Genomic DNA, 13,755 nt, shown 5'->3' on the forward strand with positions numbered 1-13,755 from the left:
GAATCGCAGTGCAAGGAGGAAGAGAGGGAGAGGGAAAGCAGGGCTTGTGGGCAGCAGTGCTGGGGGGGGGGTGGACTCCAATGCGCCCTCTGCGGCTTACTCCCGAGTAAGCGTGTAGGGGATCGCGGTGCATGGAGGGAGGGAGAGAGGGAAGGAAAGAGAGGAGGGACCCACAAAATCCACCAGGGCTTGTGAGCAGCAGTGCTTGGGAGATGGACAAGAATGTGACCTCTGCGGTTTACTCCTGAGTAAGCGTGTAGGGGTGGGGGGGGCAAGGTTGGGGAAACCCCACAGAATCCACCAGGTCTTATGGGCAGCAGTGCTTAGGGGATGGACTCCAATGTGTCCTCTGCGGTTTACTCCCGAGTAAGCGTGTAGTAGGGGATGGAGTGCAAGGCTCTGGGGAGAGGGAGCTCCATCCTTGAATTCTCTGGGACTGCTTCCCTAGTAAACACGCACCCTGGGGTGCATTGCTTGGGAGTGGTGGCTTTCTGTGAGGCCTGCTCCCAAGTATATATGCAAAGGATCCGGGTGCAAGATGGACAGGAGCCCCAGAGAACCAGCTAGGGCTGGTGGACAGGGGTCAGGCTGCAGTGCTTGGAGTGGGTGGCATTGTGTTGTCTTGGGTTTCGCTCCCCCCCATAGGTGTGCAGTAATGAATTACCTCTTTGCAAGGCAGAGCATGCAAGGATTTGGGGGAGCTGCTGACACCCCACCAGGCTGCGGCATGGGGGTCAGGATGGAGGCAGGTCACAGCGTCCCTCCATAGCTTCTTTGGAAGAGCGGGCTGGGCCAGAGCTGACACTCAAATGGGCTAAAGTGGCCCAATCTAGCCTGATCTAGCAGCTGCCTCTGTATAGATGGAACATCCATCAGATCTTGGTCTCTGTTGCACTATCGTCAAGGAGGGGATCTTCCTTCTTCATCACAGGCCTCAACCTTCACTCAGCAATAACAACCAGCCACACCCCAGTAGGACATTTGTCAAGATGATGGTGTCCAAGATCATCTGGAGGAAACCAGGTTGCCGAATCTCAGAAGAATGTCCCTTGCAATTCACAAGGGTCGAGGTCATTTAAGAGCAGGGGATGGGCTTGCTGCATCAGGCCAATGACCCATCTATTCAGCATCCTTTTCTCAGTGGCCAACCAGATGCCCCGTGGGATGTAGCAGCAGCAGCAGATTTGTAGGAGATATTATCAAGCCAGCGCCATCCGCTGACCTTTTCCTTGGTGACATTTGTACAATCTGTCTGGAGACTCATCAGTGGGCATCTTGTGGAGTGGGGTGGGGGTGGGGGTGGGGGTGGCGAAGATGGGGCAGATGTTAGTACGCAGAGATGTAAAACTGCTTACAAGCCCTGTCCGTGCCCCCCCCCCAATTATTTCTTTTAAACGACAATGGAATCCTCAGTCCTGATTGTGAAACAAGTTTTTCTTTAATGTTAAGGTAATTAATTGCTTGCAGAGCCATGGACTCAGTTTAAATATTTGAAAAATCAGTGCTTTTTTTTTTTTTTTTGAGAGGAGGGGCAGCTAAATATTAAAGTCACTGGCACAGCTTTCTAGCTTCCATACTCTAGTGTAGGATCCCCCAAGATTCCTGCATTGCAGGGGGTTGGACTAGATGACCCATGGCGTCCCTTCCAACTCTACAGTTCTGTGTTTCTAACATGATACTTGTTGGCACAAAGGTTCCTTTTATGATTGTCACCCTTTCTCACTTCCTCTTCCAGTGCAACGTGCTCTTGGAGGCTCAGGCCAATTCTGCCAGAACCCATTTCCACGCGGAACTGCAGAATAAATGAAGTATCTGCGTGCTTTTCTTACATTCTCTCTTACATGTCTCTCTGCAGGGAGAGAAGTGGCTGGAAGTTCGGAGCCCCCCCCCTCCTTGCACTTGCTCATCTGGCTATTTGGGGTGGGGTGGGGGGCTGGATTCAGTGTGCTCTCCCTCATTTGCTGTCAAACATCTGAGTGGCAGAATCAGCGATGGATGCCCTGCTAATTTAGTTGATTAATTCACAGAATAATCAGATTAACTCCACAACAGATACCTAACTTCTAGGTAACAGAAAAAACAAAGGAAGTAGTGTTTAATACAGTGGTACCTCGGGTTAAGAACTTAATTCGTTCTGGAGGTCCGTTCTTAACCTGAAACTTTTCTTAACTTGAAGCACCACTTTAGTTAATGGAGCCTCCTGCTGCTGCCGCGCCACCGGAGCACGATTTCTGTTCTCATCCTGAAGCAAAGTTCTTAACCCGAGGTACAATTTCTGGGTTAGCGGAGTCTGTAACCTGAAGCGCCTGTAACCCGAGGTACCACTGTAAAGGTATTGCCTACTATGGATTCTGGACTAATCCAGTTAAGACTACAATCTCCTCCTACGTGATGTCTTAAGACCCTGACAAAATGCAGACTTTGCAGCATCAACATCAATAAAGCTTTCTGCTTATTTCCCTTTCTTCACTGCTTTTCCTGATGAAGAGTTCTGGAGATATTGAAATCTTGCTTGCAGTTTTTGTGATAGATGCGTATTTTGACTGGGTATTTAGGTGTTTTTCTAGATATCGAAGTCTGACGGATGCACCTGAACTACTCTGTAGAAAGCAGTTGAAGTCATCTGTGTGCACATTAGTATATCTTGCTGGGCAATATAAAGCAAACGGCAAATTCAATAAGTAAGAATAACGATAAATTTCCTTTTCAAGTGGCAGCAACCAAACTTGTACACACACAGTCTGTTCCAAATGTGGCCACATCATAGATCTAAATAAGGACATTTACATACAGTATTTCTATTATTTATTTCCAAATAATCCTTAACAGTAGCACAATTATACATGCTCAGAGGAGGCTGGCTGTTGAGCCTCTGCATGCATTACTGCTCTGAGCTTGCAGTCACCCTCTGTGGGGTCATTGTGGTCTCCACATCCGGAGTGGTATCAGTCTCTAGTCACTGCAGATATGCAGCAGGGTGACAAACCCTCCTTCAAAGGCAGCCAGATACATGCTCTGCTGTGGATCTGGGCACGCACAATGGGCTTTTTAGTGACATTAAGGCATATAGTGGTAATGACCACAGAGGACTCCTTGGATGGGGAAATGTTTTTGCTGGGGGGCAGGGGGAGAACACAAAACAGGCAGGCAAATTGGTTTAAATTCTGTTTCGTCTATCCACTGACATCTGAGTTCTGATGAGCTTTCTCCTTTCCAGCTCAGCTTCTGTTTCCGCTGGAATCCCCTGCAGCAGTCATAATCCTCCGTTTGTGACACAGGAGCCTTTGCTGTGCAAGGGATTATGACGTCCCAATGCTGGCATTCTTAATACTGATTGCCCTGGCAGAGCTGGGTCATGCAGGAGAAGCGGCACTGCCAGCCTCGAGGGTTCAAAACTATAGTTGAGGCTGTTTGTGCATGATGTCCTTATTTGACAGCGACAGCCCTGATTTTTTAATGCTCGTCTCTGGAGAAATCTCTCTTTTGTCTTTTTGTATCCCTTGTTATGCTTTTGTTAGTGTGTCAAAATAAGACAGGACATTAAATGCATCCTTAGAAAGTGCATTAAAATAAAAATCATAAGTGCAGAAGGGGAGATTTTCATTGGGGCTTAAAAAATAAATAAAATTAATAATAAATACATAGGGGTGCCATTTTCTTTGGGACCACAGTGCATATGGAGGGGAAGTTTATGTCTTCCCTCCCCAGCTGGGATCCCAACAACCCACCCACCCCTGGTTCCACTGTTAGCCTTAAAGTAAAAGTCCCCTTTCCTTCTTCTTGTGGGGAAAGAACATAGGCACTTAGGAAACTGCCTTTACACTGAATGAGGCCTTTGGGAGAAATGTGCTCTAAAATGCTGACCATTTTTTTGTGTGCACACTTAAAAACATAGCTGCAAATTGCTGTGGAAATGTGGAGAACTGAACTTAACAAGAACGGAACTGAAAAAATGAGAAACTGAAATAATATGAAATTGACATATTTCTCAATCTCTGTGCTGGAAACAAGCCTTTGATAAGGCGTTGTTTTGAGTACTGCCCTGAGGTGCCCTGGGGGTTTTTAGCATTGCCACTCCAGCCCTCTGGAATCAGTTGCCAACGGAAAGGGGACAAGTGCCTGGTGTTTTTGACATCTATTGGAGATATTTTTGTTTAAGAAGACTTTCCCTGAAGGATGGCCTAGTCATTTTACAGAATTAATTGTATAACTGTAGAGATAGTATTATTGCTTTTACGTAATTTACTATGTAATCTTTTGTAGTCTATCTTGGTTTTATTATACATGGGTATGGTAACTTTTGGTTGCAAAACAGTTTAGGAATCTGCAAATAAAAAGTAAAAAATCCCATTTGGACTTGTGCAAAATGCTTACCCCTGTAATCGTACAGCTTGATCCCTTCGCAATCGTGGCAAACCAAGATTTGTACCCACAAAGATCTGAGTCCAGATGGAGACGTGCTCTTCTAAATGATGGCTTTCTGGATTTCACAGAATGTTCATAACTTGGGCGCTGTATTTTTGAGTTTCCTGGCAATATGCATTATTTGGATAGCCTTGATTTGTGCTTGTTGCTGCCTATTTTGACAACACCGAGGACGGTAACAGGTTGGTTCCACATGGCAGTTCTGGAGAGTCAGTGATTTCCTAAGAAAACAAGCCCCCCTGTCTTCATGATAGGAGGCCAATCTGGATGAGTGGGGGATTTATTTTATTTTATTTAAGGATGGTGGTTTAATCTGTTTTGATGGATGACTGGGAGTGGTGGCAGTGAAAATGGGAAGAAAACCCTTTTCTGTAATTGAAAGTGTGAAGCTTTTCATTAACGTAACAGATTGTTTTATAGATGGCGGAATTATCAGAGAACATTTTGAATGGTATTAGAAGAGCAAAACTCATCTACAGCAAAAGAGGGAGATGATGTCAACGTCTCACTTAGAGCCTCAAGACGCAGATGCCAGGAGTTGGCTGCTGGCAAGGTCAGCTCGCGGAATTGCTGGGAACTAACGGGGGCTAGCAAACGGTTATTTCTGGAGGGTGTAATTAATGCTAACGGAACATGAACAAATTACTCCAGAATTTCTACTGGGAAGATCTGATGCCAACCAGTCTTCGCAGAACAGATGGGGATGGCTGTTGCAAAATGTTCCGAGGCAGAGGAGACGTGCAAGGTTGTGTGCTGTCCTGAAATAAACCCTTGTATATTGCAGAAAGAACGCAGATGTGGCCAAAGGGGCTCTGGAGTAAACCAGAAAGGTTCTTGGTTATCAGCACATCTGTATGTAAAACATCCTAATGATTTCTCCCAGGAGATCAATTCCCCTGATCTTTCCCTGGGCTTCCCCCAACTGCGAAGGCAACAGTTATCAGTTACACAGTTCCATCTTTTATATGTGCTTTGTATGCCACATGTCTTTTATCGTGGTACCCAGGCGGTCTCCCGTCCAAGCACTGACCAGGCTCAGACCTGCATAGGAACACAGGAAGTTAACCCCTTCCACCTTTTGCAAAGTTTAGGAACATGGGAAGTTTCCTTATACCAAGTCATACTGTAGATTCATCTTGCTCAGGATTACCTACAATGGTTGTGGCCAGTGCTTTTTTTCTGGGGGTAGGGTATGCAGGGGTACCCCTAAACATTTTGTGAATCTTTGTACTTTTGTCCATTTACTGTATTTATTTTTCCTGATTTGAACTATAAAATGGTGATTTTCTGGAGTCAAAATGAGAGTACCCCTAAATATTTTCTTTAGAAAAAAAAGCACTGGTTGTGGCTCTTCAGGGTTGAGGACAAAAGACTTTCTCAACTTTATATAGAGATGCCTCTGAATGAAAAACTTTCCCTTTGTAGGACTTACTAAAACTCTCAGTTGACTCCAGATCAGCATTTGGCCAACATTCAAAGCTACTCCTCTGTGAGCTTGGTGCTTGGTATCTCCTGTTTTTGCTAGCTGTGGTCCTGGTGATCTGCTGTCTGATTTGGTGCCTTTTCCCATGCTTGGCTGAAATACTCCTGCAAACCTTCGTCTAAGGTGGGAGGCAGATTTAGAAGAGACCTCAATGATCATCTAGCTCAACCTCCCCACCATGCAGGCATGCATAATAAATAAAATCTGTCAAATGATGATGTACAAAAGAACCAGATCCACGATTCCAAAAGATGGGATTCCAGATTGGACAAAAGGTTGCATCCAACCAAGTCCTACTCAAAAGTAACACACTGAAATTCATGGACCTAGGTTAGTCATGACTACCGCCATCAATGGGTCTACTTTGAGTAGGACTAACACTGGATACAATCCATCTTTCTTCCCTCCCCCACAAAAAAACCCTGTTACAGGTATCGGAAGATCTTAAGAATTTATACATAATTTTGAGTTGAGTCTCTATACATTTCTCGTAATCAAGATACAATGTACCATATATGAGTATCATCTGTACAAATAAGTCTATACATATATGTATATAAATAAATTCTGTATAATAAGACACCAGGTGTTTTATGCAATGTTGTAGCAGCATCTTCTATTTACAAGCTTAGACAAGGAGCTGGCCAGAATCTTCCTTCTCTCTCGCTTTCCTTGGGTAAGCAGAATTGTTCCTATGCAGAGGTGCTGCAGTGCACTCGTTTCTTACAGGCTGCTCCTGGCCCCGCAACCACCTGCTTTTCAGGGAATGGTTTCTTAGGGGCTGCCATCTGCATAAGACAGAGAAGGGAAGATACAGAGCAAAACACATGTGTGTGCTTCTACATTTATACTTTAGCAAAAACGGCAAGTCAAATGCCTGTCAAAAACCAGCTTGCGGGGGTGGGGGCAAAGAGCAACCGAGTAGGATTGAATTCTCCACAAAGGGTAACTCAAAGGGTTTCAGTCCTGCTCCTCAAGCTCTCAGCACACTAGCGACTTCCCTGTGGATGTACTCAAACCAAGCAGGGTTAAACTCTCTGCCCATTATCTGATGAACTCAGGGATGGGTGTGCCAGCAGGCTCCTCCCAGGGAACATGCTCACACCCCCAAACCAAGCAGGACCAAAATCCTTGCCTATCAGATGATGTGCGAGGAGCTTGATCTTGCTGCTGCACTCCTACCTGCCCCACACCGGATATCACATATGATGCAAGTTGTGGGGCAAGTGGTGTGGTTTGGGGAAAACGGCCTGGTGGGCCAAGAACACACAAAACGAAGTTGAGGGCTTTCTGAAAAAGCAAGCAGGTTTCCACCAATGATACCCCTGCTCTTCAGGACCTCCCCCTCCCCACTTATATTATCCAACTATCTTCATTTATGGCTTGTCGGCTAAGAGGCACTCTTACTACACTGGCTAGCCAATTTCCTACCTTGCTATCCCTGAATTTCAGAGTGCAGGCGTAACACGACGAAATCTCACTCTTCCTCTCCTCTAACTGATTCTAGGGTGGAAACAGCAGGGAACAAATGGCAAATCTCTCTCTGGCAAAGCAACAGAGCTAAGAAACAATGCAGCCGTCGCTTTTCTCCGAGCTGTGTTGGTCGAGCGCGCTGGAATAAGTCTCTGTGTTTTCAGTTAAGCTGGCAGGGATGTCAGTCAGTGAAGGACTGCAGCCTAAAGCAATTAGGAATGTGCACTTGTGTATATAATTGTCCCTAACTCAGTTTGCAAGTCAAGCCGCAGCAACCTGCTGCCTTTAATAAGAGAGAGAGAGAGAGAGAGAGAGATGCCCTAACAATACTCCATCTCTAGCATCGGGGATTAGGACAGAACTCGATGGCGTGTGACTATGGGTTTCTCCAAGTACAGGGATTTCTCATTCCTTGCTCCTAAGTGATGCCTTCAAGCCTGTTCACCCTACAGAAATAGAAAGGCTGCTTCCATACTAAGGTCTCCTTAATGCTGTGGAGGAGATGCTTTTCAGCAGTCAAGCTCAACCTGGAACGAAAATGGCACTTAAGATAGCACCATTAGATCTGGAAATGTCTATCCTGGTGGCCAAGATGCTTCTACCATGTTCGTTCACAAGTAAGTTCACAAGTAAGTTCCATTCTCCAAAGGTTGCCTGCAACTTAAATTAAAAGCTTTCCCTGCTAGTGTTGTTACTCGCTTCAGTGCAGCCGCAGGATTACTAATCAATTCCCCCCTAATTAGCAAGTTTAACAGCATGAAGGAAATAAATAAGGAGAGCAGACCAATAAAACCACTCTCCGGGGAACAGGAGCTCAATAATTAAGCAGCAACTAGTGCTGAACAGGAAGCAATTACAGGAGGCGAAGCTGAAAGAAGGAAGTTTCTAATTAGAAGCACAGAAGTCCTGAAGGCCCTCAGCAGCACTTTCCTAATCAACAGGTGCTGCAGTTGCATTTTAAAAGGAGGTTGGTTATCACAGAACAGGAAAGAGACACAGAATGTAACATATTGGTGATGGCATTGTATGACTTTTCTGCAAAAAGTGACTGAAAGATGGGTAGTAATTTCAGCTGAAACAGCTAGTGTAGATGAGGCAGTTCTGATTGCAGCAGAGTGCTTTACATGCAGAAGGTCCCAAGCTCAACCCCTGACATTTTCAGGTAGGACTAGGACAGAGCCCTGTCTGACACTTTGGACAGCTGCTGCCAGCCAAGGCAGTCAATACAGAACTAGGTGCACCCATGATATGATTTGGCATACGATAGCTTCCTATATCCTACAGCTGCTGAATGGTAAGACAACCTGTTGCACAGTGGCCTTAACTGACATAGTCCTGCTTGGTGGGCAGGTGGTCTAGACTGGGCAGAGCAGCCCACATGCCCCTGAAACTGAAAATCATATGGCGGCTCGTGCAACCAGGAAGATCCCCAGTCCTGATACTCATGGCCATGGAAGACGAGCAGACCAGGAGAGTCTTCCTCTCCCCAAAACTCACCCTTACATTTAAGCACTAGCCTCGTAGCCATAGGCGGCCAGGGGTAGCATGTGGGTGAGTACACAGAGTTTCATGCAGAAGAGTGAGGGGCTGGCAGGAGAATGTTCCATCTCTCCTCTACAGCTAATGTGGAAACCAAGTGGGATCCTAGAGGAAAAAAGCCTATTCCTTGGCACCCAGCAGCACATAGCTCTCCATTACCCTTTCTGCTAGCCCCCAGCAGGGAAGTAGCATCTTTTTCTGCAGTCTAGGAACTTGATGGGGGCGGGCTTACTTACAAGGCTGCTTGAACTAGCTTCTGTGCAAAGGGTCCCTATGTGGAAAAGACTTTCTCTGTCCCTTCTGCCTCCTGCCTCCTATCCTCAATTGACTGCATTCTGTTCTCCTTTCACCCCGTGAATGAAGCTGAGCTGGATTTCCCCCCTGGGATGATGGCAACCCTTCAGGATTCGGCCCTAGGGGGTGGCACACAAACCCTCCCCATTGCTCAGCCAGTTCTCCTTCCCAAGGGGCGAGCAAAATACAAACACAGCAGCGGCCTGGAAGATTGCTAAACGGCCTTCACACCGGCAGTGTAGCTGTGCAGAGGTTTGCCAGTGGCGCTGTGGATCTCTGTTACCTACCTTATGCTGTTTAAGAGCCCTGTTCAGCTTCTTCTCCTGAGTCAGCTGCAATTTAGTCCTCTCCAGAGCTTCTTTCAGCAAAGCCTTCTCTTCAGCTTCTCGGTAGATCTTGTCAGCCAATTTGGCCAGCTCAGACTGGCAGGCTTGCAGAGTCTGCTTGTTTGTCCTGTGCGATGAGACAGACAGGGTAGCTGGAAGTTGGTGTGTTGCAAACCGCATTATAAAAGGGAAACATCACTCTGAAGCTTACAATAAGTGAAATCTGCAAGTCATTAGAAGTTACTAATCAACAAAAACTTAGTAACCAGTGCTTGGAATTCCCAAAAGCACTCCTGCTTGGTCACCTACAGGAACTCTTTAGTCGCCTATAGACAATGTTCAGGCATGAGGCTATATTTAACTGCACCGAGGACACCGCTGAGTGGATGGTAAAGAAACACCCAGAAGAAATGAATACATGCCACCACCTCTCATAATAAATGGAATGAGCTTCAATCATGACAAATTTATCAAGCACTACCTTATCTATTTCGTTTCATTTCTGAATCCCTTTCCATGAAACAGTGCAAAATTAACAGAAACATGATAAAATCATTAATTAAAAAATGAAGAATAAAAATATATATATAAATAATTTCAAATCCAATACAGATGCAGACTGAGTTAATTTATCAAGAGTCTTCCCTTAACTAAAGGGCTGGTGCCATGCCATTTTTATTGCAATCATCTTTTTTTTTTAAAAAAAGATATTTCTCTCTCTCTCTCTCTCTCTCTCTCTCTCACACACACACACACACACACATATATATATGAAGAGAGATAAAGAGAGAGTTTTAATTCTATTAATGTTTAGTTGTTTTTGAATGACTCGTTTCCCGCTCCCCTATGTTTTTAGCTGTTCTTATTTTATCTGTAAGCTGACTTGAGTCCATCGAGGAAAAAGGCGGGACATAAATCAATACAAAAGGCTCTTTGAAAAAGAAAGGTGCCCCAAAGACAGTGCGTGCGCGCGTCACCTTTGTACCTGAACTGCCCGACGTCCCTTTCGTACTCTTTCAGCAGCGACTCTTTCCTCTCGAGGCGATCCTTGAGCTTCCTGATCTTGTCGAAGAGCAGCCCGAGGTCCTTCTGCCGTCGCACCCCGAGTTTCTCCCTCTCATCGTACGGAAGGTGCTTCACCGTCTGCATCCCCGTCAGCTCCTTGACGTTCACCAGGTTGGCGAGATCGTGGATCAGGCTGAGGTACTGGAGGGAAAGAGCAGGGAGCAAACTATCGGCGAGAATGGCATGCATTCCCCTAGCTGGAAAAAGAACCCCCACTCTGAAACCAAGTGGATGTCTTCGTTTTGCATTACCACTGAAGCTGCAGAGCTAAGCGAGCAACCCACTCGTGTTCCTGATTCACCCACCTGTAATCCATAGGAGGGCTATGAGGGCTAGTACTATGTAGCCTCATAAACTAGAGGCAGGGTACCTTTTTCAGCCTGAGGGCCATACTCCTTCATGGGTAACCTTCTGGGGGCCACACGTCAGCGATGGGTAGGGCCAGAGGCAGAATTGGGTGCAGCCACAGATATGACTCTTACCCTTGTTATGTCAGAGGTTTCTACACACAGCCTACCCTACATACATCTCCCTGTATAGTCCATCCAGGCAGACACACTTGAGCCAGAGGAAGGAAGCGGAGGTGGCCTGGCAGGAGTTCAGGTAAGAAAAGCCTGGAGGGCCACATTTGGCCCCCTGAGTCTGAGGTTTCTCAGCCCTGATGCAAATGAAGGTCAGTGTCAGCTTCTGGCCCCTTTGGGAATTTGCTGAAGCCTATCTGACCCCAAGCCATGGTGGTAGAGGATGGTTCTGGGCATTATGGTAGATTTAAAAAAAAACTTTCGGGTTGCTCACAGCCACGTCCTGCAGACTGCAATGTGGCTGCCTGCTGGCAGTCTTGCCACCATGGCAAGGGGAAGCCTGCTGAAGGCAGGGGATGGGGTGGGTACTTGAGGGCACTTGCTGATGGGCGGGCTCAAACCTGACACCATCGCTGATGTAAGCGCATGGTAATAGCAGTATTTGTAGCACGCTCTCTTGGGAGTGCATCTCTGCCCCTAGACACAGATCAGGAGAGGATGCTGTGATGTCCTCTGCAACACAAAGCCCCTCCCCCAAAGTACTTTAACACATTCTTCATTTTCATACCATGTTCTCACTGAGGTCTAAAGCGTCAGCCATTTCCAGCTTTGCAGTCCTCTCTATGGTCAAGTTGGGATCTGTTCTGGAAACACTGCTTTGAAGCTGGGAGGGTAAAGGAAATAGAATCATAGCATTGTAGCATTGTGGAAGAGAATCACACCTAAAGAATCCATAACAGATGACTGATCCACCCTCTGTTTAAAAACCTCCAAGGAAGGAGAGTCCACCACCTTCTGAGGGAGCCCATTCCACTGCCAAACAGCTCTTACTGTCAGGAAGTTCTTCCTAATGTGAAATAATGTATTCTGAAATATTCAGAATAGATTATCAAGGTGGGAGCTACGACCAAAAAGACACCAACAAATATTCTTCCTTCCTTCCTTTCATGACACGTTTTCTAAAGAAAGCATCACCAGGATACTGTGCATTGTTCAGTTTACCTGATTAGCATCTGCTGCTGTCATCAGGGTTGTCACCTGCTCCTTCTCTGTTCTTTCATCTCCCTTCTCAGCTGGGCCTTTTTTAAGCACTCTAAGTGGCTCTCCAATTCTCTCTTCAAAACCTGAGAAAGAGAAGTCGTCGTACTGTGCCACTTCCCGTTTCACTTGAAACTCACATTAAACACGTTTTGCACGGGATGAAAGATTCCAGGGACGGCGGTCGAAGACTATGGGGTGGAGTGCTTGGGACTAGGGCAGGACAGGCCCAGGCTCAAATCTCTGCTCAGCTGCCAAGCTCACTTGGTGATCTGGACTAGACACTTTCTATCTCACATGGAACTCAAAAATCAACTGGAGAAGTGGTGAGCAGGTGTTTAATCCTTTACACACGAACAATGGCAATTCATTAACTTGCTCTCTTTCTATTAATTCACAGAATGGGGCAGGGAGTCCGAGGGCAACCTGCCAGTGGTGGGTGGAGCCAGAGGCTGAAGGGGGTGGAGCAACAAATGTGAATTTTTACCTCTGTGAGTTTCTGCAGACACTTGCACCGTTCTCCACCCGGGCAAGCAAGGAGCATTATCAGACTTAAAAGACTCAGTCCCGCCAGGCAAAATTAATGAAGAGGGTGCAAAGCAGGACTGGTGAGGGGCATAGCTTGGGGAGAAGGGGTGTGGCTGGGGAGCACCCCAAGGGCCAGATAGAGGCTTGGAGGGCCACATTTGGCTCCTGGGTCTGAGGATCTTCACCTCTGCTATAGAGGTTTCTGACACAAGGATGTGGTGATGTCTATTCTGGACCCATGGAAGAGCCCACAGAGCAAGGCAGGTGTTGCAGCGCTATGAAGAACTCCTCATGAGCAACTTGCTTTGATGAGGGAGGGAGGTGGAACTTAGCCCTTTTGAGCATTTGTACCTGAATTTAAAGGCATGTAGTAGCTCCGCTAACAAGCTACTTGTTACCATGTGTGTGTTTTACACTAGACCTGTGCAGGTGCTTGCAGGAGAGAAGCCTTACAGCAATGCTTGATTTCTTACTGCTGTTTCTCAGGTACCCAAATTCATCCCACAACTTGCAAAAGCTACCTGCACAAATGACTGCCTGCAAGCGTTCCATGAAATGTAGCACTCACCCAATGGGTGACCCCTTTCTAGCATTCTGACTCTTTGCCGCAGCTCAGCCAGGGCGCCTTTCTGGCGACTGATGATTTCCTCGTGTCTGGAGCCTTTACATCTTGCTCCCAGATCAGCCAGGCTCACGGATGATACCTGAAGGAAACAGGCTCAGGTTAGTAATTCTCTTCTGAGGCAACAAGGTGATAAGGGGCCCCTCTGGGCAACTCGCTTCCATGTGGATTCCTCAATGCAGAAATTACAAAAGGCGCTACATGAAAAGGGGAAGAAGGTCACGCTCAAAGAGTTCCATTTTTAAAAAACAGGGAAGTAGCTCTCTTGCATCAAAATGCCTTGGCAATGTTCCAGCTCACAGAACAGGGAACAGAGACTGACAGAAACCTCAGGGCACCATCTTGATTTTACAACATCAGCTAAGCTTGGTTCCTGTTTTTATCTTTCCTTATCTCTGCAATTCCCCCCCTCCCTCCACTCTACATGCACACACATTTTTC

At 46.4% G+C, this 13,755-nt stretch overlaps 1 protein-coding gene across 5 annotated transcripts in view; it reads right to left on the minus strand.

Annotated features, from left to right (window-relative positions):
- Positions 1-6,497: 6,497 nt before the first annotated feature.
- FHAD1 (forkhead associated phosphopeptide binding domain 1) overlaps positions 6,498-13,755 on the minus strand; it is a 37,894-nt gene continuing 30,636 nt past the window's right edge. For 4 of the 5 annotated variants that reach the window (XM_082229826.1, XM_082229827.1, XM_082229824.1 and 1 more), the window contains exons 24-30: positions 13,261-13,396; positions 12,129-12,250; positions 11,695-11,790; positions 10,526-10,746; positions 9,502-9,667; positions 7,340-7,411; positions 6,498-6,696 (exon numbers count right to left, since the gene is read on the minus strand). In XM_082229826.1, the coding sequence (XP_082085952.1) occupies positions 6,601-6,696; positions 7,340-7,411; positions 9,502-9,667; positions 10,526-10,746; positions 11,695-11,790; positions 12,129-12,250; positions 13,261-13,396 (909 nt within the window). In that variant the 3' untranslated portion in view covers positions 6,498-6,600. The remainder of the gene's footprint in view (positions 6,697-7,339; positions 7,412-9,501; positions 9,668-10,525; positions 10,747-11,694; positions 11,791-12,128; positions 12,251-13,260; positions 13,397-13,755) is intronic. The other variant, XM_082229828.1, reaches the window with a different exon arrangement.

The sequence above is a fragment of the Podarcis vaucheri genome (genome assembly GCF_965113315.1).
Source record: "Podarcis vaucheri genome assembly, chromosome: 7".
NCBI lineage: Eukaryota > Metazoa > Chordata > Lepidosauria > Squamata > Lacertidae > Podarcis > Podarcis vaucheri.